General features: G+C 61.7%; 4 protein-coding genes across 20 annotated transcripts in view; 3 read left to right on the forward strand and 1 right to left on the reverse strand.

Moving 5' to 3' along the window:
* The first annotated feature begins 4995 nt into the window (after positions 1-4995).
* CYSRT1 (cysteine rich tail 1) lies at positions 4996-7091 on the forward strand. The gene is made up of 2 exons (XM_063174398.1): positions 4996-5047; positions 5577-7091. Exon 2 carries the CDS (start codon positions 5608-5610, stop codon positions 5989-5991), a length of 384 nt encoding a protein of 127 aa, XP_063030468.1. The 5' UTR covers positions 4996-5047; positions 5577-5607; the 3' UTR covers positions 5992-7091.
* A 4818-nt stretch (positions 7092-11909) lies between these two features.
* On the forward strand, positions 11910-12416 carry LOC134428346 (RING finger protein 224-like). Its single transcript, XM_063175029.1, has one exon. The coding sequence runs from the start codon at positions 11910-11912 to the stop codon at positions 12414-12416; it is 507 nt and encodes a 168-aa protein (XP_063031099.1).
* Positions 12417-15953: 3537 nt separating this feature from the next.
* Positions 15954-19422, forward strand: LRRC26 (leucine rich repeat containing 26). Its single transcript, XM_063174644.1, is given in 4 exon segments — positions 15954-16043; positions 16045-16105; positions 16108-16665; positions 17707-19422. Coding segments are annotated over 4 exon segments (969 nt in total). The 3' UTR covers positions 17967-19422.
* An 864-nt stretch (positions 19423-20286) lies between these two features.
* The window catches only part of GRIN1 (glutamate ionotropic receptor NMDA type subunit 1), a 41099-nt gene continuing 36075 nt past the window's right edge, over positions 20287-25310 (reverse strand). For 7 of the 17 annotated variants that reach the window (XM_063174629.1, XM_063174625.1, XM_063174642.1 and 4 more), the window contains one exon: positions 20287-21797. In XM_063174629.1, coding sequence (XP_063030699.1) covers positions 21729-21797 — 69 coding nt within the window. In that variant the 3' untranslated portion in view covers positions 20287-21728. Of the gene's footprint in view, positions 21798-24068; positions 25250-25310 lie in introns of those variants that run through there. The other 10 variants (XM_063174626.1, XM_063174637.1, XM_063174633.1 and 7 more) reach the window with 5 other exon arrangements.

A 25310-nucleotide genomic window follows, 5' to 3' on the forward strand; every position in this document is an offset into this window, starting at 1 on the left:
GGAATGAGGACATCCAGGAGGTGCCTGTGGGATGGGAGCTGGGTGCTGGGAGAGCCGAGAGACGTCCCTGGCATGGAGGCACCGCAGATCGCGGCTGGCACTGGGATCTGCAGCAGCTGAGGGATGTCCCCAGCCGAGGCTCCGTGAGGTGACCCGCATGTGGCAGCTGTGAAAACGCCAATCACTTGTTTTTAAAATTTTAAAAAGTTTAATAGTAATAAAATGGTTCAAAAGAATAGTAACACAATTAGAGTAATAACAATTTGGACAAATTGAATTAGGACAATATGAGACAATAAAAGCAAAGAGTTACGGACATCCGGGTACCTTTTTCTGGGCAGAACGAGCCCGAAAAAGGACCCACGTTAACAAAGGATTAACCCTTAAGAACAATAGCCCGTTGCATATTCATACAGCTCATACATGATGCATAAATTCCATTCAAACACAGGATTCTGTCTGGTCAGTGTCAGCTTCTTCCTTCAAATCCTAACAGCGCCTCCAAGGCGGGAAGAAGTTTGTTTCTTCTGATAAGAAGGCAATAAATTCCCTTTCTCTGAAAGATCTAGGTGTCCTGTGGCTGCTATCTCGCTGCAAGCCCTTTCTGTTAAACAAAGCATCTTACATAGCATAGTTTCTATTTTAACAATTTTCATAACCTAAAACCATATTTAACACAGTACTTAAGAGAATTAATACAGCATTTCTTTCTAACACAACACATATAATATTCATTCATTTTAATATTTGTGAAAAGCCAATCATAAAATGCATGCATTTTTCCCAGCAGCCCTGGCAGAGGGAAGGCGTTCGGCACACGGGGGCTGCAGGTCCCTGGGCTGTGCCTGCCCCGCAGCTCCCTGCAAGCAGAGCTGTTCAGAACACGCTGGGCATGGAAATCTGGAGCTAAAACACAAACCCAGCCCGTGCTGAGGAAGGGGAAGGCGCTGCTGGAGAGAGCCACAGCGACATCCCCTGCGCAGGCAGGGACACGCCGGGCGGGGCTGGGGCACCGCGGCACGCCTGGGCGGAGGATTTGCCTTTTTCTGTTCCTGCTTAGTCAGAATGATGAGTTTCTCTGTGGGGAAACAGCTCCAGATGGGAAAACGGGGCAGCAGTGAGGCGGGGTGAAGGGACAGGGGCTGCTGGTGACTCCCCTCGAGGTGACCCTGCGGTGGCAGGAAAGCCCCGAGGGGTCTGTGCAGGAGTTCTGCAGCTTTCAGACCCCTGTGTGCTGTGGGGCTGATTTGTCGCTGCACAGAGAGCTCTGCTGCACCCCCACTGGCGGTCTCGGAGGGGAAACTGAGGCACAGAAGTGCATGAGGCCCCCTCTCAATGGGGGCGCAGAGGAGGGTCAGCTTCTCGCCCCAAAAATTCCCAGGCCTCCCTCTTCCTTTCCCTCCACCACCTGGAAGATTGCTGCGTCTCCCTGCAGGGAACCCCCACTCTGGGAGGTGCCAGCCCAGTGGGCTCAGGGACAGGAGATCAGCCCCAGAGGGAGGGCAGGAGCTGGGCATTGGGCAGGGATGGGCATCGGGCAGGGATGGGCATTGGGCAGGGATGGGCATTGGGCAGGAGCTGGGCATTGGGCAGGGATGGGCATCGGGCAGGGATAGGCATTGGGCAGAGCTGGGCATTGGGCAGGGATGGGCATTGGGCAGGGCTGGGCATTGGGCAGGGATGGGCATCGGGCAGGGATGGGCATTGGGCAGGATGGGCACTGGGCAGGAGCTGGGCATTGGGCAGGGATGGGCATTGGGCAGGATGGGCATTGGGCAGGAGCTGGGCATTGGGCAGGGATGGGCATTGGGCAGGGATGGGCATTGGGCAGGAGCTGGGCATCGGGCAGGGATGGGCATTGGGCAGGGATGGGCATTGGGCAGAGCTGGGCATTGGGCAGGAGCTGGGCATTAGGTAGTGATGGGCATTGGGCAGGAGCTGGGCATTGGGCAGGGATGGGCATCGGGCAGGGATGGGCATTGGGCAGGGATGGGCATTGGGCAGGAGCTGGGCATTGGGCAGGGATGGGCATCGGGCAGGGATAGGCATTGGGCAGAGCTGGGCATTGGGCAGGGATGGGCATTGGGCAGGGCTGGGCATTGGGCAGGGATGGGCATCGGGCAGGGATGGGCATTGGGCAGGATGGGCACTGGGCAGGAGCTGGGCATTGGGCAGGGATGGGCATTGGGCAGGATGGGCATTGGGCAGGAGCTGGGCATTGGGCAGGGATGGGCATTGGGCAGGGATGGGCATTGGGCAGGAGCTGGGCATCGGGCAGGGATGGGCATTGGGCAGGGATGGGCATTGGGCAGAGCTGGGCATTGGGCAGGAGCTGGGCATTAGGTAGTGATGGGCATTGGGCAGGAGCTGGGCATTGGGCAGGGATGGGCATCGGGCAGGGATGGGCATTGGGCAGGAATGGGCATTGGGCAGGGATGGGCATTGGGCAGAGCTGGGCATTGGGCAGGGATGGGCATTGGGCAGGAGCTGGGCATTGGGCAGGGATGGGCATCAGGCAGGGATAGGCATTGGGCAGGGATGGGCATTGGGCAGGAGATGGGCATCAGGCAGGGATAGGCATCGGGCAGGGATGGGCATTGGGCAGGGATGGGCATTGGGCAGGAGCTGGGCATTGGGCAGGGATGGGCATCAGGCAGGGATAGGCATTGGGCAGGGATGGGCATTGGGCAGGGATGGGCATCGGGCAGGGATGGGCATCGGGCAGGGATGGGCATTGGGCAGGGATGGGCATTGGGCAGGGATAGGCATTGGGCAGGGATAGGCATTGGGCAGGGATGGGTATTGGGCAGCGATGGGCATCGGGCAGGGATGGGCATCGGGCAGGGATGGGCATTGGGCAGGAGCTGGGCATTGGGCAGGGATGGGCATCAGGCAGGGATAGGCATTGGGCAGGGATGGGCATTGGCAGGGATGGGCATTGGCAGGGATGGGCATTGGGCAGTGCTGCCAGGGCAGGCAGGCTCCCATCTGGAGCTCTCCTGTTTGTTCCGTGGGTTCCAAGGGCCTGGCCTGGGCAGCCCCGACTCCTCGGGGAATATTCTCTGCTCTCAGAGGGATGGCCAGAAGGAAGTGGCTTTTCCCTTTGCAAAGCGTGTGGGAAATGGAATTCGCTGCCAGCAGCTTCAGCTGCAGGTTGAGGTGTTTGTCCTTGGCCTGGCCAGGAGGATGCTGTGCCATCACCCCTGGGCACAGGGAGGGGCAGGCCGTGCCCAGAACTGCTGGTGGGAAGGGGCTGAGGCTCTGCACAAGGCACTGTGGGGGCCATGGATGGGGCAGGGTGGAGGCTGCTGAATGTCTGCATCTTTTCTACTGCAGCACTTCTGGTGCCACGGACTGGCACGGGTGCCAGACACCCTCTCCTTGCCCTGGCACAGCCACATCCTCACTCCATCCGTCCTCGTGGGTGTCACCAGCCCACGGTGCCCTGGAAAGCCCCGAAGCCACCCTGGAAAAGGCCCTGTTGGGGGCACAAGGCCACCCCCAGCCAAGCTGTGCTGCAGGGATGAGACCCCAGCCCTGGCACTGGGTCTCAGAGCCTGGCAGGGGCTGTGGGACCCTGGGTGCCCATGGGGGCAGGCAGAGCCTGGCAGGGGGCTGGGAGCTGCAGAGGGTGCAGAGCTGCTGTGCCCTGCCCGGTGCTCAGGACATGGGCACCGTGCCCTCTGCCCAGTGCCTGGTGCTCGGGGTTTGCAGGTGCCCACAGACCTGCGGAGTGCAGTGTCCCCATGCCAGTCCCTGCTCACTGCCCAAACCAGAGTGGTGCCAGTGCTGGTGCCAGTGTGCAGAGCTCAGTGCCCGGTGCGTGGCACACAGTGCTGCTGGTGCCTGGGGGTGGCACTGCTGGCTGTACCAGTGTGAGTGCCAGTTCTGGTGGTGGTGACAGTGCATGGTGGCACTGCCCGCTCTGTGTGGTCTCTCTGTGCACTGTGTGGTGCTGGTGCCAATGCCGGTGCTGGTACCCACTGCTGGTGCCCAGTTCCTGGTACCAGTGGGTGGTGCTGGTTTGGTGCCTCGGTACTGGTGGCCTTGCCCGGTGCCCAATACCCCTGTCCAGTGCCAAGTGTCCCTGTCCATCTGTGGTACCAGTGCCTCCTGAGCAGTGTCCATGCCCACTGCCCAGCGCCCATTTCTCTGTGCCCACTGTCAGGTGCCCAGTTCCCTGTGCCCCCTGTCCAGTTCCCTGTGCCAAGTTCCCTGTGCCCACTGTCCAGTTCCCAGTGCCCAGTTCCCTGTGCCCACTGCCCAGTTCCCTGTGCCCACTGCTCAGTTCCCTGTGCCCAGTGCCCAGTGCCCACTGCCGAGCACTCAGTTCCCTGTGCCCACTGCCCAGTTCCCAGTTCCCTGTGCCCACTGCCCACTACCCAGTTCCCTGTGCCTCTGTCCAGTTCCCTGTGCCTCTGTCCAGTTCCCTGTGCCCAGTGCTCAGTTCCTTGTGCCCATTGTCCAGTTCCCTGTGCCCACTGCCGAGCACTCAGTTCCCTGTGCCCAGTGCCCAGTTCCCAGTTCCCTGTGCCCACTGCCCACTACCCAGTTCCCTGTGCTTCTGTCCAGTTCCCTGTGCCCACTGCCGAGCACTCAGTTCCCTGTGCCCACTACCCAGTTCCCTGTGCCCATTGTCCAGTTCCCTGTGCCCACTGCCCCCTGCCCAGTTCCCTGTGCCCACTACCCAGTTCCCTGTGCCTCTGTCCAGTTCCCTGTGCCCCCTGTCCAGTTCCCTGTGCCCCCTGCCCAGTCCCCTGTGCCCATTGTCCAGTTCCCTGTGCCCACTGCCCCCTGCCCAGTTCCCTGTGCCCTGCCCTGCGCCGGTGCCCATGGGCTGGGCCGGTGGCTGTGTTGGGGCTGGCCGGGGGGCGGGTGCTGGCTGTGGGCTGTCCCTGCCCCGCTCTCTCGGGGCCGGTCTGTCTGTCTGTCTGCAGGCCGGTCCGTCTGTCTGTCTGTGGCTCGGGGCGGCGCCGCTCGGGGCGGGCCGTGCAGGAGGAAGCGCAGCCGGGGCAGAGCGGCCCCGCAGCGGCCGCAGCCGCGCTCGGTGAGTCCCGGGGATCGCTGCCCCACCGTGCCCGTGCCCGTGCCCGTGCCCTGCCCGCTCCCCTGCGCCCCTTCCCCTGCCTGCCCTCCTCCTTGCTCGGCGCCTCCCGCCCCGATTCCCCAGCTCCCACCGCTGCCCCGTCCCCAACCCCCCTCCCGACATTCCCTGTCCTGTCCCATCTTCCCTCCCCAGCTGTCCCTGCCCTGTCCCCTCTCCCCTCTGCCTTTCCACTCCCCTGCACCCCCTCTCCTCCCGCTCCTCTCCCCGCTTCTTCCGTCCTGCACTGTGTCTCTCGAGATCCCCACCCCACTGCCCCACCTGCATCTGTGCCCCACTCAGCCTCCCCTCCTGCCCCCCGTGCCCTGCTCACCCCCTGCCCCCGCTCCTGCCTCCCCTCCCGGCTCTGGTGGCTCCTCGTGTGCCTTGTGGGGGTCCCTTGGGGGGCAGGGAGGGGGAGCGCAGCTCTGCTCTAACCCAAACCAGGGGGTCCGGGGGGGCTGCCGGGGGTGACAGGGGCTCTGTCCCGCAGGGGTGGGCAGTGCCTGACAAGGGGCAGGGACATGGATCGGGGAGTCACCGTGCAGAACCCCTACGCCAGCGTCAACATCCCGCGGGAGCAGTTCCAGCAGAGCTTCATCACTCGCTACCTGAGGGACGAGCCCACCGTCATCGCCAACCCCGCGGCCGTGCCCTCCTACGGCACCGGGGGGCACACAGAGCTCGCCAATGGCTGCAACAGCCCAGACATCTCCACAGACAAGTCCTGGTCCCGTCCCTACAACCCCTACGGCAGCCTGAGGATGCACAATGGGGACTCGTCTGCCTCCTTCTACACCGTGAGCCTGGACAAGGCACCCAAGGGCCAGGAGCAGGAGGCTTCCAGGAGATGTGGCTGCTGCAGGTGCTGCTCCTGGTGCCCAAAGTGCTGCTGTGTCATCTCCTAAGGGCCCTCCCTGCACACACAGGATGTGTGACCATGGCATGGGGCCAGGTGACCCCACAGGGACATGGCTGCTGGCCTGGGCACCCCTGGCAGAGCTGGCACTGCCTGGACTGACGTTGCTTTTTACTTGTGAACTCTGCAGCCAGATGTGCCAGATGGCGATGGGCACCTGCCAGGTGGGCCATAAGGACGATGTGTGCCAGGACAGGTGTCACCAAGAAGTGACTGCACTGGAGAAGGGGCAGCACTGAGCCTGTGATCCTGCACTGAGCCCCTGCCAGTGTCCCTGTGCTGGGAACTCCAACCTGGCAAGGGGCAGGCAGTGCCCAGTGCTCGAGGCTGGGTTTGGATGCTGGCAGCCCTGTGTGCATGGCAGAGGAGGACATCATCATCATCATCATCATCACTGTCCTGGAGCAGAGGAGCCAGGGACAAGCCTCCAGCTGGCACAGGGACCCACCTGCCCAGAAATGAGCATGCCCCCTCCCACAGCATCACAGGGGGGCTGCTGGCCTCTGCCCCAAACTACATCTGGATCCTGCTCCTCCTCACCACGCTGCCCATGGGGCAGAGCGATGGAAACGGGAAAAACAAACAGCCAAAGCATGGCAGAGTGCTGGGCCGTGCTCCAGGGCAGCACCTGATGGCACAGCATGCACGTGGGCATTAACATCTCTGTGCCAGGAAATCCCCAGCCCCATTCTGTTCCTCCTGCCAGGCTTGTGGGGTGCTGGGCACACCCTCTTGTCCCATCTGCATCCAGAGACGGGTCCAGCGGTGGGGCTGCCCTCGGGCACCTTGCTGGGGAGGCAGAGGCCCGGCATTGGCCTTTGGCAGCTCCCAGGGCTTGGAGGAAGGGGGGAGGAGCTGCTGGCTCTCCCCTGTGCTGGAGCTCCTCCAGGCTGGGCTCTGGGCTGGGGCTGCTGCCATGGCCCTGGAACAAGCCCGCTGTTGTGCTGCCGTCCCTCCCTGGGGCTGCTCTGCTCCCTGGCTGCTGCAGGGCTGCCTGCTCGGTGGGACCGGCCTTGGGAGGAGTGCCTGTGTTTGCAGATGACTTCAGGCTGCCGCAAATAAAATTACAGTCCTCTCCTGCCCTGCCAAGGTGTGCCTCTTCCCTCCACCCAGGCTTTTCTGGGATTCCCGTGTCATTTCTTGCTTTCCCTGGTGGGTGTGTAAGGGCAGCTCTAAAGCCTCCAAACCAGGCTTAACTGTTGCCCTGCTGACTCATGGCAGCAGCAGCTCACACTGAGCTCTGGTTGCTCCCTGGTGCCCCACTGCCAGCCCGGGTCCAGCAGTGCCAGCCCGTTTCCAGCAGTGCCAGCCTGCATCCAGCAGTGCCAGCCTGGGTCTGGCAGTGCCAGCCTGCATCCAGCAGTGCCAGCCTGGGTCCAGCAGTGCCAACCTGCATCCAGCAGTCCCCAGGCGTTCCCAATACAGGCTGCTCCTGCCTGTCTGGGACACTGGCAGTGCTCAGCCCTGCCAAGCTGGATGACTGTCCTGTCTGGAAAGACTTCGTGAGTCTTTGGGAGAGGCTGAGGAAGGGCCTGGCAAATGAAGTTCCTGGCTGGGCAGCTGGATGGGCTCCAGGACACTGCCCAGGCTGGCTGTGACTCCCTGGGAGTCCCTCAGCAATGGGAACCCACCATGGCTTGGAATCCCCCTCTGCTTGGAGCCCAGCTGCACTGAGGCCCAGGAGCACTGGGTGCCAGCAGTGTTGGGGTGCCAGCACACAGATGCCATGGGAAGCCCCAAGTGCCTGGGAGCCATCCCAGGAGCCTGCCACGGCCTGGGAGCCCCTCACCCTTGCAATCCCACCCCCATTCTGGGATATTCTGGGCTGGGGTGGCTGTGGCCTGGCAGAGCTTTGCCTCCCCTGCCTGGCACATGTGCCAGGGCGGTGGGACTGGGGCTGGCAGGGACACAGCCACACGGTGCCCGCCCTGCACAAGGAGCTCCCTTGTTCTCCCTGCCCAGGGCGCACTGGGGACGGGCAGATCCACCCCGTGTTTGCGTTGGTGTCACCAGCCCTGCCCCGTGCGTGTGGCGGGCAGGGGACACGGCCGAGCCCGCGGGCGGGGCTGCCCGGGACAGAAAAGTGTCCCCAGGGTGTGCGGTGCCTGGGCATGGCCCAGGACAGAAAAGTGTCCCCAGGGTGTGCGGTGCCTGGGCACGGCCCAGGACAGAAAAGTGTCCCCAGGGTGTGCAGTGCCTGGGCATGGCCCGGGACAGAAGTGTCCCCAAAGTGTGCAGTGCCTGGGTACAGCCCGGGGCAGAAAAGTGTCCCCAGGGTGTGCAGTGCCTGGGTACAGCCCGGGACAGAAAAGTGTCCCCAAAGTGTGCAGTGCCTGGGCATGGCCCGGGACAGAAAAGTGTCCCCAAAGTGTGCAGTGCCTGGGTACAGCCCGGGGCAGAAAAGTGTCCCCAAGGTGTGCGGTGCCTGGGCATGGCCCGGGGCCACAGCGGCCGGTACGAGCGGGCCGGGGGCTCGGCGGGGCAGGGCAGGGCAGGGCAGGGCAGGGCAGGGCAGGGCAGGTGGCACATGTGCCGTGTGTCACCGCTGCCCTCGGCTCTGCCCGGCCCCGGGGCGATGGCACACGCGGCGGGAGCGGCGGGCAGTGATTCAGCCGCAGCCGCAGGGGGGTGAGCAGGGCAGGGGAGCTGCGGCCCCACACCGGGCAGGGCTCTGATGAGCCGGGCACTGCCGCAGAGTCCCATGGGCGCTCCCCGGCTGTGCCCACCCTCCCAAGGTGCCCACGGGTGCCCAGGGTTGTGCTGGGTGAGTGCCACCTCCTGCCTCTGGAGCGTGGGTGGCGGTGCAGGGCTCTGGCTCATCCCCATGGGACCTTTGCTCTCCCCGAGGGTGCCGCTCCCTGTCGCGGGGCCGAAGGTCCCTGCAGCCCGCGGATGATCCTGGGAACAGGGAAACACGTTTGCCATCCATGTGTGTCTGCTGATTGCAGACCTGCCTTCCCTGCAGGGACACCTCATTGCTCCACACAGCTCCCTGCAAGGAGCTGTCGGGAGGTGTAGGCTGGTCCCTTTTCCCGAGTAACAAGTGACAGGACAAGAGGAAACGGCCTCAGGTTGTGCCAGGGGATATGTTGGATATTGGGAACAAACGTTTCACTGAAAGGGCTGTAAAGCCCTGGCACGGGCTGCCCAGGGCCGTGGTGGAGTCACCATCCCTGGGAGTGTTCAAAACATGAGTCGATGTGGCACTTGGGGACATAGGTTAGTGGTGAACGTGGTACTGCTGGGTTGATATTTGACTTGATGATTTAAAATATAATTTCCAACCCTAATGGTTCTGTGATTCCCTGTTCCTGGATCCAGGTGGGCTTTTGGCAGGGCTGGTGGTGCCCTTGGTGTCAGGGTGGCAGATGCACAGTCCCTGTCTCCAACAGCTCCCCTGCCCCAAACCCTGCCTGTGCTGAGCTGGGGTGTCCAGCAAGGGGCAGAAATGGCCAAGGGCAGCTGGGCACAGCCCCTCAATGGGACAGAGCTCTGCTGGCATCAGGAAGGGACATGAGGGCTGATGGGCAGGGGCTGGAGGGGGAAGGAGGGCAGGCAGGACGCCTGGGGCTGTGTGTGGGTGTGTGGGTGTGTGTGTGGAGCAGGAGAGGCAGCCAAGGGGTCACTGCCTCTGAGCAGTGCCAGGGCACCCCTGGCTGTGCACAGAGCCAAGCCCAGCCCTCTCACCCACAGAAGTTTTCTGGCAGAGCCCCCATGGGACTGCAGCATTGCTGTCCCTGTGGCAGCTGAGCCAGGCCAGCGCTGTGTGTTGGGTGGCAGAAGGACAGCCTGGCACAGCCCCAGCCCTGCACGGCCCTGGAGGAGCACACTGAGCCTGCCGGGAGCCAGCTCTGCCCTGGCTGCCAGCACCCAGGGGCTGCACCCAGCACAGGCAGGCACGGTGCTACCCCAGCACACCAGGGCACAGCTGGAATCCCACACAGCTGGATCCTGATCCACCCAGGACACACAGCCTTTGTTCCAATGGGTTTGACCAGAACCAATTTCCCTGGCACAGCCCGGTCCCAAACTGGCCCCACCGCCTGTGTTTGCCACTGATCTGGCAATGGGAAGACAAAACCCTGCCATGGGGTGCCACCCCCTGCCTGGGCACCCATGGCACACCCAGCCCGTGGCAGGGCTGGGTCCCTCCTGGGTCGGGATGTGTGCCCAGGGGTGCCCTGCTCCCGGAGCTGCTTCCTCGCCCGCAGGCACCAGCGTCAGGAGCTGAGCCCTTCTGCAGTGACCCCGTGGGGATCTTCATTTCCAAAATGCCCAATTCTTCCTCTGAGCAGCGCTGGGAACGTGCCCGAGGGCTGCTGGTGAGGCGGCGGCGCTGCCTGTCTGCGTGCCCGCTCCCGCCGGCAGTGGGAGCTGCTGCCCGCGGGAACGCTCCTGCCTGCCCTGCCTGTCCTGCCTGCCCTGGCCCTCCTGCCCTGCCTCCAGGACGGGCTCTCGTCCCCCAGGATGGGCTCTCGTCCCCAAGGATCCTGAGCTCAGGACCTGTCCCCCTACCACGCTCCCTCTTCAGTCTGCAGCCCCTCCATGCCAAGGCTGGGACTCTGCTGCTGGAGCCTGGGCAGCTGTGGGGACAGTCTGGCATCTCCCTGGCATTGTCACCTCCCCTGGGTCCTGCACCTTGCGGGTGTCCCCGTGGGGTGCTGGGGTATCCCCAGCCTGACGCTGAGCATTGGTAACAGAGCCCCCAGAGCCTGCAGCCCCACATGGAGGGCAGGGCAGGCCACAGTCACCCCCAGGCTCCACACCCCACGCGTGGGCACTGCCAGAGCCCCGGTGTCCCTGCAGCAGTGCCAGCCCTGCCACCCCACCGTGCCCCCGCTCCTGTCACAGCTGTGCCCACAGCCCGGAGCACCTGGGGATGCTGCAGTGCCAGGGGGTCTCTGCTGGCCGACGTCTGCCCAGATGTTCTTGGCCCTGAAGGGTGGCCCAGGACGTGGATGACTGCGTTGCTGCTGCCCAGGTCCAGACGACATCCAAGTTCTCTGCCCAGGGTGGACGCAGAGCTCCTTGGCCTCTCAGGGACGGTTCCTTCTGTCAGTGAAGCACAGGCTGATGGTTAATGACCATTCCTGGGCTTAGATTTCAGAGGTCGTTGTTACCCAGGTGCTTGTAACCCAATCTCCCGGGCTTGGCTTCCCTGCAGCAGATCCAATAGCAGCTGTCCCTGAAAGGTGAGCCCCTGCCCACTACCACGGCCACGGGCAGCCACAGGGACCTGGCTGGCAGCTCAGCCCCCCGATGCTCCCCACGGGACTGCCACAGCCCCCGGCACAGCACAGCCCTTCTGCCACCAACCCCGAGGCCCTGGGAGGCATCTCAGGACAGGTAGGGATGGGGGAACTGGGAGGAGGGGAGAGAGGGGTACCCGTGTGCACCAACACACTTGAGGTCACCCGAGGAGAAGGAACAGAGGGTTGGTGGGCTCCAGGAAAAGTTTACAAACATTTTGGTGTGTACCAGACCCCACCTGAGATGAGGCTGGGTCCCCTCAGACCCCTCCCAACGAGCCTTGTTGCCACCCCCTGTGCCAGCACAGCCCGGGGCTGTGCCACTGCCCGGTCTCCAAGTGCTGCTCCCCAGCCCAGCCAGCCACCTCACTCCTGCTCCCCCCCTGCTCCCCCAGCCCCAGGCTGCACCCTGAGCAGGCTGCTGAGATCCGGCCAGCCCCGTTCCCCGCAGAGCTCCCGGATGTAGTGGCAGTGCCACTGCAGTGGCAGCATCCCGCTCTGCCGGGCAGGGCTGGCAGGGACGGCAGGCAGCGGGCAGGGTGCTGGGCGGGGATCCTGCTGCTCCCACCTCCCCACGTGTGGGGGCACTCGGAGCTGGCATCCCACCGCTGTGCCGCTCCCCGGCCGTGCCCTGACGGCTGCTCTCCCCCTCCCCAGCATGTCGCAGGCCGGTGGCAGCCCCCGGGCGGAGGGCTCGGGGCCGAGCGTCGGGGCGCACTCGCGCACCCCCAGCCGGGGCAGCCAGCGCGTCGAGTGCATCATCTGCTACTCCTCCTACGACCTGGGCGTGCGGCTGCCGCGGCGCCTCTACTGCGGGCACACCTTCTGCCAGGCGTGCCTGAGGCGCCTGGACGCGGTCAGCAACGAGCAGCGCTGGATCCCGTGCCCGCAGTGCCGCCAGAACACGCCCACGCCGCGCGGAGGGGTCACCATGCTGGACCTGGACCTGGCCACCTTCCTGGCCGTCAAGGCTGACCGGGAGCAGCCGCGGGGCGCCGGCAGGAGCCCGGCCGCGCTGCCCGCCAAGGGCCCGGGCAAGGAGCCGCCCGTGACCCAGCAGCCGGCGGGGCTGTGCCAAGAGCCGGTGCCCCCGGCGCTGCTGCCCCGGCGCGGCTGCTGCCGGCTGTGCCTGTGCTGCGGGGTCACCGCCGCCTTCGAGAGCTGAGCCCTCAGCCCGGCCCGAGACTGCTTCTGGGACCCGCTGGGGACCGCAGGGCCGGGGCCCCACAAAGGGATTCAGCCTGGGCAGGGCTGTCCTGCCCATCCTGTCCGGATCTGGGGTGCAGCAGTGGGGGATCAGGATGCTGCCACCCCTCATCCTGCCCGTCTGCCCTGCTGATGGCTCAGAAACCTGGTCCAGCCATCACAGACGTTCCCTGGCCCTGAGCACAGCCTGGCTCATGCTCTGTCCCCCCGAGCATGTGGCTCTGCAGCAAGGACACCGCCTGGCAGGGGACAGGGGCACAGCAATGCCATGGGCTGTGTGCAGCACCCTGAGAGCTCCAGGTCTATTAAAGACCCTTTGCTCCTGCTGGGCTGCACATCCTGGTCCTGTTTGCTGGCAATCCTGGCCCGGGGCAAGCCCTGCCTGTGGGTGGGGGAGACGTGACCTGCCCTGCTGGGCTGCTGTGCTGGGAGTGTTTGCTCTCCTGGCCAAATGCGTGAAAAAATTTGGCATTGGGATCGTAGGACGGTTGAAATTGAGGTTGACAGAGTTGTTAGGAAACCTCGGATGTTGCTCTGCTGTGGGCGGAGAGCTGAGCTCAAGAAGCTCCTGCTTGGCCTCGTGCTCTGTGGCTCATGCCAGGTTTGGCTTTTCCTGCCTGACCCTTTCCTCACACACACACACACAAACCCTGCTGCTGTTTTTCCAGTTGTGCCCTGCTGCCTGCATGGCTTTCCCTGCCTGACTCCACACCAGGGTGCAAGGACAAGAGCCCAGGCAGCTGGTCTGGGTTAACAGGGGCCCAACTTGCAGTTCTTCCTCAGGGCTCATTTTCTGCATCTGTTTTCCATGTGGTTTATGAGCTCTTGCAAAAGCCCAATGCCAGGAACCCCCTCAGGGCTGAGCAGGGACCCCAGCCTGTGCCTCCCTGGGGCTGGCAGGGACCTTGTGCCTCCTGGGCAGTCCTGGTGCTTGGATATTCCCTGTGCTGGGGCAGGGCTGCAGCCAGAGGGTTCCATCAGCCGTGGTCAGCACCCAGCCCTGCACAGAGCTCATGCACAATTCTGCCACTTGGTGTCACCTGCCATAAAACAGCCCCAGCTGAGACGTTCCCAGAAGAACAAACCTGGTGTGCCCCAGGGCAGATGGTGCAGAAATTACATGTGAGTCCTGCCTTGAACCTTTAATTACCTGGGAGAGAAATTATGTGCAAGAAATGTGCGAGAAATTAAAGCCTTCAAGGAATGGATAAGAGCTATCACTGAGTGCTAATGCACCTCCTCCCCTATCTCCATTTCTCCCCAAAGACTCAGCAGTGGGTGCTGGGAGGAGTGTGGGCAGGGCCCACCCCAGCCCTCCCTGCAGAGGTGCCAGCAGCTCTGTGCTCAGCCCAGCACCTTTGGGTCCGCAGTGCTGGGTGACCAAACCCGTGGCTGTCTGTCCCACAGCCCATGTCCCTGCTCCCCTGCCTCCCCCCAGCACCAGAGCCCCTCTGGGGGCTTGGGCCTTGCTTCCTTCCTCCGTGGATGTCCCCCTGCTCCCAGCCAGCCCCTGAAGGAGGGGATCATCCCTTCCATCTCTCTGGGAATGCTTTTGGCACGCCGGCTGCAGGGCCAGTGTCCAGTGCTGTGCCCTGGGGGCTCCTCCCCTGGCACAGGCACCCGAGCTGGCGGGGCAGAGCAGCTGCTGGGAGCCCAGAACCACAGGAGGGGCATCGTGGAGGAGGAGCAGGGCACTGGTGGGTGCTGCTCTGGCTGGGGACAGGGCCCTGGGCTCCTCCTGCGTGGTTCTGGGTCCCCATGCTCCAGGAAGGGGCAGTGCCAGGGCCCCCAGCACAGCCAGCAGGTGGAAAAGGGCAGAGGTGGCACTGCTGGGGTTCAGGACCCCACGTGTCCCCAACGTGCCATGGCAGTGGGGTGCAGCCAGTGGATGGAGAACAGGAGTGACACCAGGCAAGCATGGGATGATGTCTGGCCATGTCCCGGGCAGGGACAGCTCTCCTGCCACGTGCCATCAGGGTGACAGCAAGGGGCTTCCAGAGGAGCTGAGTTTTCAGGCTTTTCAGCCTCCTGGGCTCTTTGTGCACAAAATCTGGAAATGACCTTGCTTTTAATAGTGGTTTGAGTTACTTTTTGCATGAATGTTGCACTTCTCACCTGATTCCAGATCGATGCAGGGAGTGGGCAATGAAGGTCCTGCAGAGGAAGAGCATTTTGGGACAGGACTCCCTCAAAATTCAGGTCTCCCTACAGCCTGTGGCTGCAGATGGGATGAGCTGGGGCTGCAGCTGCACATGGCACTGGGTTTGTGCCCTTGCCCTGGGGCTGGGCTGGGCTGGTGGATTCCTCTGAATTATTTCCAGATGGGGATTAATGCAGCAAAGCGAGTTTGCTGCAGGATAGATAAACAAAACAAAGCTCCTTGGGATGCTATTAATAAATCCTCTGTCTGCTGCTTCTGTCCCAGATTTGGGAACATCCTGGCCTTGTCCTGGGGTGCAACTGTGCCCTCCCTGCCTTGCTGCCCATCCAGCCCCTTGGCCGTGGGGCAAAGGGACAGGGATTCCTCTGGGACCATGGCCACTGGGGTCCTGCTGGGTGTGAGTGGGGACAGTGTCCCTGCTCTGGGCACCCCTCTGGCTGTAAGTGGGATGGGCTGTTGCCATGTCCCGTGGTGGCCCAGTCCTCACTGAGCTCTGCCAGGGGCAGTGGCACTGGGAGGTGACAGCAGCCCAGCCTTCAGCAGCCAGGCTTTGGGTGGCTTTGGGGCAGAGAGGGTGTAAACAGGGTGGAGGCAGACTTTGAGCCCTATGGAACTGGCACTGCCATGCCGGGGGGAGGGCAAACCAGTTTTGGGTGGCTGCAGCCTGGCAAGGTCACCTTTGCCATGCTTCTCATTGGGGGCTCCTGCGTCACCCTGCGTGTGCACACGGACTGTTCCCCTCCTGGGAAGGAGGAAGGTGCCCATGGGATGTAACCCCAGCCCTCCTCATGGTGGCAGGGCTGGTGGTCTCCTGTAGGACAGACAGGGCTTGGGCAAGGGCTGGGCTCAGCAGGGTGGGCCATGGTTCCCAGCACAGCTCCACACTGAGGGCCCCTGGGCGTGGTGGGACAGCACATAAGATGGGCTAAAACCTTCAAGTGATATGATTCTGTCTCAGTTATGGTTTTTCCTGGTAACTCAGCCACTTATGGGGGTCCTGGGCCCATACACCCCTCTGTACCTGGCTATTGAGGCAGCATGCCCGTGGGGGATGCCTCTGGGGAGAATGGAGGCTTAGAGATGGATCTGGATTTGCTGATTTCCAGCTCTCCAGCCAGGCAGCACACACAAGCAGTTAATCCCAGGCCACGCAGAGCTGGCTGCTTACCTGGCTGGAGCGGTGCCTGGGGGAGGGAGGGACGTGGGCACGGTTCCACACCTTGCAGGGCAAGCATCATAGTAAAAATATTTGCTGAAAAAAGGGCAGCTCCACCCCGAGGAAAACCGGGTCCGGGAGCAGAGCCTCATGCAGGTCTGCAGGCGGGCGAGCAGGGCATGACTGCGAGCGGCAGCCGGGAGCCGAGCACAGCCCGGCCCCTCCAGCCAGCGCCGCCGGGCTCCGCCGAGGGCACCGGGCAGGGCCGGGGGGCTGAGCACGGCCCGGGGCTCTAGGGAGCCTGTCCGAGGGGGCAGCAAGCCCTCTGTGCCTCGGGGGCAGCCATGGGCTGCTGGAGGCTCCCCGGCCCCGTGCTGGGCCTGCTGCTGCTGCTGCTGTGCCCGCCAGCCCCGGCCGCCTGCCCGGCCGCCTGCCGCTGCTCCCCGGGCGAGGCGGACTGCAGCGAGCGGGGCCTCCTCGAGGTGCCCTGGAGCCTCTCGGCCAACACCAGCACCCTGCGGCTGGCACACAACTTCATCTCCGTGCTGGGACCCCGCTCCTTCCCCCCGCTGCCGGGGCTGCGCCTGCTCAGCCTGGCCCACAACCGCCTGGAGCTGATCCACCCTCAGGCGCTGCGGGGGCTCGGGGCGCTGCAGGCGCTGGACCTGAGCCACAACCACCTCAGCGTGCTCACCCCCGACACCTTCCGGCCCCTCACCGGCCTGGCCACGCTCGACCTGACCAACAACAGGCTGGGGCAGCTGGAGCCCGGGGTGCCGGCAGCCTTGCCCCAGCTCCAGGCGCTTCTCCTGCAGGACAACCCCTGGGTGTGCAGCTGCAGCATCCTGCCCCTCTGGCGCTGGCTCCGCCGCAACAGGGACAAAGTGCGAGGTGAGTGCCCAGAACGCTGAGTCCCCAAGCCCCCCGCCCGCTCCATGCTGCCTGGTCACCCTGCCGGGGCTGAGGCAGACCCAGCACCCTGGCTGCCGCCTGGCTGGGGCTTGGGTTGTCAGTGCCCTTGGGGTGAGGGTCCCCGAAGCTGTCCTTAGGTCATGCCAGCTCCTGTGTCTGCTTGGGTGATACACCACTGGGTCTCAGTTGGTGCCCACATTTTGGTTCTGGTCAGCAGCAGGGATTGCCTGCCAATGTCCCAGGGACAGGCACCCAGTGCTGGCCCCAGCAGTGGCACCAGTCCTGCACATGGCACCTGCGGGGGTGAGTGGAGCCCATGTGTCAGGGTGCACATCGCCGCTGGTCCATCCAGGATGCAATGCTTTCAGCCCCTTCCCCAAAGTCTTCATCAACCTGCTTCTGATCCTGCATTTCTTCCCCCACGAGCCCCATTGAAAGACAGCTCTGCCAGCAAAGTCTCTCCCACCACTGCTGCCCCCTCCTGCTTGCTTCCAGCTCGGATGTGTGACTGCACTTGTTCTGGCTGGGACCTTCTGTGGCATCTCCAGGCTGGCTGCTCACTGCTCCCCACATCTGTCTTCTGGGAGCCAGTCCCTCCCCTTTGCCTGCCCCTCCTGCCCAAACCCATCTTCCTATGCCCCCTCCAGCACTGTGCCCACCTCCCATCCCATCCCATCCCATCCCATCCCATCCCATCCCATCCCATCCCATCCCATCCCATCCCATCCCATCCCATCCCATCCCATCCCATCCCATCCCATCCCATCCCATTCCATCCCATCCCATCCCATCCCATCCCATCCCATCCCATCCCATCCCATCCCATCCCATCCCACACAGGTGGCTCCTGAAGCTCACTGTTCCCCTTCTTTGCACCCTGACACGGGTGATGTTGGTGACGCTGGCCCCTGTCCTCCTGCCCTGGTGCCATCTGTCCCATGCAGACCTGCTATCCCCCTGTCCTTGGCCTTTCCCAGCTGCCCAGTGTGCCCTCCAGCACTGCTTCTCTCTCTCTTCCAGAGAAGAATTTGCTCCTCTGCAGAGTTCCAGAGCAGCTGAACAAGTATCCGATCATGGCCTTTGGGGACGAGTCCTTCAGGCAGTGCCAGGACACCTCCCTGTCCCCCGAGCACTACATCGCCTTCTTCACCATCGGGCCCTTCTCCTTCCTGGCCAGCATCTTCTTCTGCACCTTCCTGGGCTCCTTGGTCGTGTTCTACCACAGCCTGCGCCGGGAGTCCCACTGCTGGAGGACACCCCGTGTCTGCAGGGTGCACTGAGGGGCCCAGCAGGCCCTGCCCTGGCAGCCTGGGCTCCATCCCTGCCCCTCTCCAGCTGCCTGCACCCACCTGCTGCAGACTCATCCCTGTGGAGCAGCCAGAGGAAGTTCTGTTCCTGGAGTCGCTCTGGGTTCTCTCAGAGTCCCCCAAGATGGTGCCAAGCTGCCTCTGCCAGGGGGGAGCAGCCTCCAGCTCAGCTCCCTGCAGGGGCATGGGCTGACCAAAAATGCTCTCAGTGTATCTGCATATCCCCTTTCTGGGGGCATCCTTCTCCCCTTGTCCTGCCCCCTGTGCTGCCCAGTCCCCCAGTGTGCATTTAGGATGCCCCATGTGCCTCACTGTGCCTTTAGGTGCAGCCTGGGAGTCCCTGTGTGCATCCCAGGACACACCACTTTCTCTTGGTGCCTTTCAGGCCACCCCAGGAGTCACCATTTGCCTTTTGGTGCAGCCCAGGAGCCTCTGTGTGCCTTTCAGTTTGTTCCTTGGGCCTATTGGTGCCCCCTGCACCCTCTGACTGCCTTCAGTGACCCCAGCAGCCTCAGTGCTTTTTTCTGTGCCCTCAGAACTCCACCTAAATGCCATGTTTGGCTTCTGTGTTCTGGCAGGCAGTGCTTTCCTTTTAGGGTACCCCAGAGCTGTCTGTGTGGCTTTTGGTGCACTGGAGATCTCTGGGTGGTTTGGAGCATTGCAAAGCCTCTGTGGGGCTGTCAGACCACCCCAGGCCTGTCAGTGTTCTGCCCAAGGACAGGGCTGGCTGCAAAAAGCTCCTTTTGATAGTTTTTTTCCATTGAGTCAGGAATGCTGGTGCTGAGATGGCTCAGCCAACAATCAAGGTCTAGGGTGAGGCTGAAGCTTAGGGTGAGGGCCAGGAAGAGCCTTGAGCTGCCAGGGCTGTGGTTGGGCAGAGCAGCTGCCAAAGGATGGGGAGGCTACAGTGGTTTCTCCCTCAATAGCTTTTCCCTAGGCTACAGCTCATCCCCAGCCAAGGTGTGGGGTTAGCTCAGGGTTGGGAGCAGGGACAAACAAGCCCTTTACAGGGGCCCTTTACAGCAGCCCTGGCTGCTGCCTCACCCCCATCACCCACAAATCAGGGCTGGGGCTGCCCCTGCCCTGCTCCCTCCTCTTTCCTGTGGAAATGCTGCTGGAAATGCTTAGTGAGCCTGCTGGGAAATGGCCTGGAAGGATCTGGAGCTGAGCTCCACGAGAAAGCCACAAGCTGAGGTGACAGAAACACCCTTCAAGGAGAAACAAGACCCCTTTTTGGCCTGACCTCTTACCCACTGGAAGATGATCAGAGCCACAATGAGATGCTGTGACCACCAGCCTTGTCCACTCCATCTCCTGCCCTTGCAAGAGCTGGGACCTGCCAGGGCTGTGGCAGGAGTCAGAGCATCCTTCAGCAGGCTCCTGGCGAGGGTTCAGTGAATCACACATGAATAAACCAGGTGTCACCTCAGTAGTGGCTTGCTCCTGTTTTTATTTTTAACAGAGAAGCCAGCCCCATGTGCTGCCACATGGCCACATCCCTGCTTCCTCCCTGCTGTGGGGCAGGGACTTGGCAGGGAGCTGCTGGAGGCAGTGCTGCTGCTCCAGTGCTGCCAGCCCTGCCCCAGGAGCAATCCCAGCTCTCCCAGACCCTCTCTAGAGAGGTTCAGAGGTTCAGGAAGGCCTGCGCTTCCCATTTGGAGGTGGGACCTTGTTTGTCATCCTGCACAGCCACCTGATCCCTGCTCCTTCCCTCAGACTGTCCTGAGCCTCAGCCTCCATGGAGGCTGGGCTGGAGGTCTCAGCACAAAGGGAAGATGCTGTGGGTGGGTGATGTTCCTCAGTTCAGCCCTGGGGAACCCTCCTATTTTGGAGATCTCTTCCTGTGGATGGGCTGGTGTGTGGGGACTTCCCCAATGCCCTCATCCCTGCAGTCCATCCCCTGTTCCCAAAGGCTGGCTCCCAGGAGAGGGAGCCCACAGTGGCAGGGGACAGTTTTCCCCAGGATGGAGGTGGGACAGGGCCAGCTGCCGTGGTGCTGGTGTTTGGACAGCTCCATGCTGTCCCATCCCCTCGCTGCAAGGCCTGTGCACCACCCTGGCTGTGCAGGCTCTCTGGCACCTGAGTATCCCAGGGTGGGGATGCCCCTTCCCTCCCAGTCTCCTCTATAGCCCCTGGCCTTTCTCCCTCCTGGTTTCTCCATCCCTTCCTGTCCCTCCACTGTTTGCAGACCCTGCCACAGGATTGGGTGAGGCGCTGATTCACCACAGGGCTCCCCGCCAGCTTTGCCAGAGGTCAGAGACAGAAAGAGGCACACAGCTCTGGAATAAACCACTTCATGATCCAGTCTAGACTTTACTGAGCTCTTGCAAAAACTTGGTATTCATGTAACATTGACGTATAAAGTAGGATGGGTCCGATTTCTCAGCTGGAGCTAGATGAACATGATGGAGCCACAGCAGTCGGTGGGACGATGCTCACAGACCTCAGCTGCCATGTGAAATCCTGCCCGCGGGGGCAGCCTGGGGCCGGGGAGGGCAGTCCGTGGGCACCACGCTGCCCCTGGGTGTTCTGCTGGCAGGAGACGCTGCTCACCCCGCTGCCCACGGGGAGGGTGCTCGGGGTGCCCATGCGGGCCCGAGGGGAGGACGGCGCGGGGAGGGACGGGGTCAGCCCGGCCCGTTCTGTTCCTTCTCCCGAACTGGGATCTGCTTTCCACCTTTCCTTGCGCTGGGGCTGCAGGGCAGCCGCGGGAGCTGCTGGCAAGCTGAACTGCAGGTGAGGGTGGCAGGGGAGCCGCCAGCGCTGGCCGTGGTGCCCCGGCCGTGCAGACAGGCTGGGGGCCCGCAGCGAGCCGGGACCAGCCAGCAGCATCTCTCCTTGCATTGCTGGTGCTGAGGCAGTGTGGAGCTGGGGTAGAGGTCAGTGCAACCATCCAGAGCCATTTCCCGTGGAGAATTCCTGGCCAGGAGAGCTGCTGTGTGAGTGCTACATGCTGGCCGTGGCCAGGTCCTGGGGATGTTTCTGTGCAGGAGAGGTGGGAGCCGGGGTCTCGGCTGGCGGCACTCCAGGCTCCGGAGTACCGCGGTTAGCTCAGGGGCGAGGGCTGCAGGGAGGGAGCTCTCCTCTCTGCCAGACCACGGACGGGAACCGAGTCACAGCCACGGGACGGTGGGGGAAAAGGGAGGAGTGTCCATCCCCTGCAAGGAGCAGAGCACACATCTTCCAGCCCCTGCAGCAGACAGAAGGGTCTCTGGGCACAGCAGGAACATGTGCCCAACCTGCCACACCGGGAGCTGGCTGCTCTGGCTGCGCAGGACTGTGGAGCCCTCCAGGTGGTGGGAGACGTGGAGCACACGTCTGAGGGGCTGTGTGTGCTCAGAAGGCTGCAGCCTGTGAGGTTAAGCACGGGTTTGTGGTCTGGCACCAGCTCTTCCCTGCTACCGTGGGAGAGCAGGCACCGTGTGCCTTCTGCAGTCCTTTCCCCTTGCACGGAGCCAGCCAGTGGCAATTCTGATCATTGTGGCACTGTTTGGAAGCAATTATCTCTGTACAGTGAAGTCCAAACCTTGTCCTGGTTCTGCCGTGCTTCCTGGGGCACGAGCATGGCAGCAGGCCTAGGAAGGGAGGGAGATATACAATGGAGTCACCGTGTATGGATGAAGGATGCTTTCCTCCCATCTCACCCAGAAGAACCCATCAGTGTCCCTTGAAAGGCAGTCCTGGCTGTGCCTTCCTACTGGGTTGGGCAAGGACTGATGGCCCTCGGGGAGAAGGTCACACCACAGTGCTGACTGAGGGGTCGGAGAGGTTGAGCTGGCCGGTGATGTCGGTGGGGTGATACTGCTGCAACACACAAATAGACAGACAAAGAGAAAGCAGTGTTAGGCAGTTCTAGCACTTGTCCCCGCTGTCACTTCTATCCCATGTGTCCCTACAGGATATCTCTCGGGGGTGAAGCAACGCCCTGAGAGCTGCTGCTGGCTGAGGTCCCCTTCCCAGTGCCATCCACGCTTGTGCAGAGGTCATTGCAGACGCTCTCCAAGCACCCTGGAGCGGGGCAGAGGGGACACCCAGGAGCGCAGTGCAGCTTCTGCAGAGCGTGGCTGCCACGTCACCCACTGAGCCAGGCCCTCTCTGCTCTGGGAGGGCTACAAGACAAAGCCTGTGACTCATCAGCCCAGCCCACGCCTGAACCTGTGTTTGGAGGGTCTGGCTGGGTTTTGGCACCTCTCTGGTGCCAGATCAAGCTGTGCTTTGAGGCCAGGGCGTTTCACCTCCTTGCTTGAATGACCCTGCTGTGACTATCCTTTCATGCAGGTGAGATGTGTGGTGTGGTTGGTTTGTGATAAAGTGTGGCGTTGATTTCTAATGTGAAAATACGGCCTGTGTTGGGGATGTGGTCTGGATTTGGGGTTCTGAGCTCCTTGCAGATGGGGGGGCTTGTCATGGGAGAAGCCATGGGAGAGGCCATGGGAGAGCCCTCCCCTACTGCAGTCCCATCAGCAGGCGGGGGGCAGAGCAGAAATACCCATCAATCGGCAAGAAAAAACGTCCTTCCTCCCCAGGCAGGAATTTACAGCTGGGTAGTATTTCCTCCCTTCCTCCTTCCAAACTCCCTCTCCCAGCTCCACTCTCCAACCCTGACCTGGAAGCTCTGTCCAGCCCTGCTGTAGGCTGGAGCATCCTGTGCTGGTCTCTGGGGTCCTAATCCGGTGCCAGGGCAGGAAAGGGTCTCTGTGGGTCTCATGTACTGCAGCACAGATCCTCTCCAGTGACATTTTCCCAGCCCTTGCACCACCCTGCCCAGGAGGGCTGATGTTTTGAGGGGCTCCAAGGGGGCTCCTCGGTGACGGATTTCACCTGCCCTGCTTTGGTCGATGGTGGCCGTGGCCTTCGCGGCGCTGCCGGCAGCTCTGGCACTGTGGCTACCCTGTGTGCTGCACACCCTGCCTCCTGCCACCCCTGAGCCTTGCATGGGCTCCGTGGGGCTGCCCTGCCCTGCCCAGCCCGGATTTGGGCTTCCCGGGACCCCTCGGTGGCAGCAGCTGGGGCAGGGCCGGGAGGCAGCGCGCTCCCGTCTCTCCGGTGCCGAGCGGGGACACGCTGACACCCGGGGAGCCCCTCAGGGGATCACCTGGCACCTCTCAGAGGATCACCTGGCACCTCTCAAGGGATCACACACAGGGAGCCTCTCAAGGGATCACACAGGGAGCCTCTCGGGGGATCACCTGGCACCTCTCAGAGGATCACCTGGCACCTCTCAGGGGATCACACAGGGAGCCTCTCAAGGGATCACACAGGGAGCCTCTCAGGGGATCACCTGGCACCTCTCAAGGGATCACACAGGGAGCCCCTCAGAGGATCACCTGGCACCTCTCAGAGGATCACCTGGCACCTCTCAAGGGATCACACACAGGGAGCCTCTCAAGGGATCACACAGGGAGCCTCTCAGGGAATCACCTGGCACCTCTCAGGGGATCACCTGCCACCTCTCAGGGGAGCCCCCTGCCACTTATGGCGCTGGCTAAGATTCCAATGGAGCCTCTGGGAATTCCTGGCCATGGCCTTGCCTTGCTTGGCCATTGCCTGTTGGCACAGAGAGTGGCCGGGGCTGTCCTGGTGTTACTCTGCTGCCCTGGAGGGAGCTTTTTGTGGCTATTCAGCAGCCCACCAAAAAACACCCCTCTCTCCCAAAATTGGGTGCAGCCACCCTTTCCTCATGAAAAATTTGGATTCCAGCTAAATGCAGTGTTTCCATGGCAGAGCTGCTGGGAGTTGTGTGCTTTGTGGGATGGGGCTTGACTCCAGCAGGGAGAGGGAGGAGAGGTGACTGGGAAAGGGGAGAGGCTGTGACTCACTGGTGGAAGAGAAGGAGGAACTGGAGATACAAAAATGAATGGGTAGAAGAAAGGTCCTTTGTTAAACATCCTGATGTGAGGGGGGGTGGAAGAAGCGGAGCGTGCCTGTGTGAATGCGTGTGCCTCGGTGCATGTGTACATGTGGCTGCTGTGGTGGTGTAGCAGGGCAGGCTGGGGCCTTCTGGCCTCTCTGCACAGCTCTGGGGGTGGGAAACGCTAAAACAACCAAGCGAAATGGGCAATCTGGCCAGAAAAATTAAAATACAAGAGCATGGCTTTTGATTTGAAAGCATATCTCCTCCAATCACAGAGTTATCACAGGGTAACATTCTCATTTACTTTTTTTTTTTGTGTGTAAATTTCATGCATGCAATTTTTAATAATAAAAATTAAAATGAAAATAAAAAAGGAAAAGAAAAAAAAAGCAAGAAAACGGTCATATCAAAACTATGTTAAAGTAGGACTAATGCTAGAAGCACATATCAGTAATTTAAGATAAATTATGTTACAGGGATGGTGCAATAATCCCCAAACCAAACATTATAAAGCCAAGAAATTAATCAATATTAACCGTAGAAGAGACTCAAACATGTTAAGGTATGGAAGTGAAGTGAAGGCACCAAAAACTTTAAATGACAACCAGGAAGAAAATATAGACAAGAACTTAATGTCTTTAAAAATGACTTCAACCTAACTGGGCTCATATGGTAGTCCCTGGCTGGTGGAAGATTTTCTGGAAGAATTTTAGTTTGTTGTTGTGGGTTTTTTTCCATTAAAAATTAGGATTCCAGCTAAATGCGATCTTGCTGTAGAAAATATCAACTTCCCTTTAGGAAAAAAAAAAAAAAAAAAAGAAAAAGTTGTCTTTGACCTACTTTTGGTTCTTTTGGGCCAAAAACTAGGCTCTTTCTCAGCCAAGAAGTGTTTGGCTTTGGGACAGCTGATCCTTCACTGAAAAGGTGACCTTTTGCAGGAAGCCCCTCGGTTGCCGCCCAGCCCCGGCACCGTGCCCAGGGCGGGGCGGTGCCGCGGGCCGTGTGCCACTGCTGTGTCACGGGGCTGGGGCTGGCAGTGTGGCTCTGCGGGGGCTAAGGGACCTGTGCACCTCGATCGTGTCTGTACGCAATGTGCCGGCTCGGAGGTGTCTGTGTGGTTTATGCGTCTCACATGGCGTCTGTGGGGTTGCAGTATCGTGGGTGGCTGCGATGGATGGACACGTCAGCTCTGCCAGTGCTACTCGAGTTGCAGGAGCTGCCTATGGGGAACACATGCATCTCCTCCTGGGGCGGTGGGGATGATGTGCCGCGGAGAGGCTGTGCAGCTCGGGTGATGGTGGGCGCTAGGACGTTCAGAGTGGGGTGGAAGCTTCCCAGGGCTGTCTTGGCTCCATGGTGCCAGCCTGTCTCTCTGGCACTCCTGAGGGACCATTCTGCAGGGCTGCAGAGCAGAATCCATTTTTAAAACTCCCGACAACGGAAAGGAAAGAAGCAAGGCCGCC

The sequence above is a fragment of the Melospiza melodia genome, chromosome 22 (assembly GCF_035770615.1).
Source record: "Melospiza melodia melodia isolate bMelMel2 chromosome 22, bMelMel2.pri, whole genome shotgun sequence".
Classification (NCBI taxonomy): domain Eukaryota; kingdom Metazoa; phylum Chordata; class Aves; order Passeriformes; family Passerellidae; genus Melospiza; species Melospiza melodia.

What these genes read in the sequence shown, in the direction of transcription:
- CYSRT1 (XM_063174398.1), top strand. Translation starts at nt 5,608, where the DNA reads ATGGATCGGGGAGTCACCGTGCAGAACCCCTACGCCAGCGTCAACATC.
- LOC134428346 (XM_063175029.1), top strand. Translation starts at nt 11,910, where the DNA reads ATGTCGCAGGCCGGTGGCAGCCCCCGGGCGGAGGGCTCGGGGCCGAGC.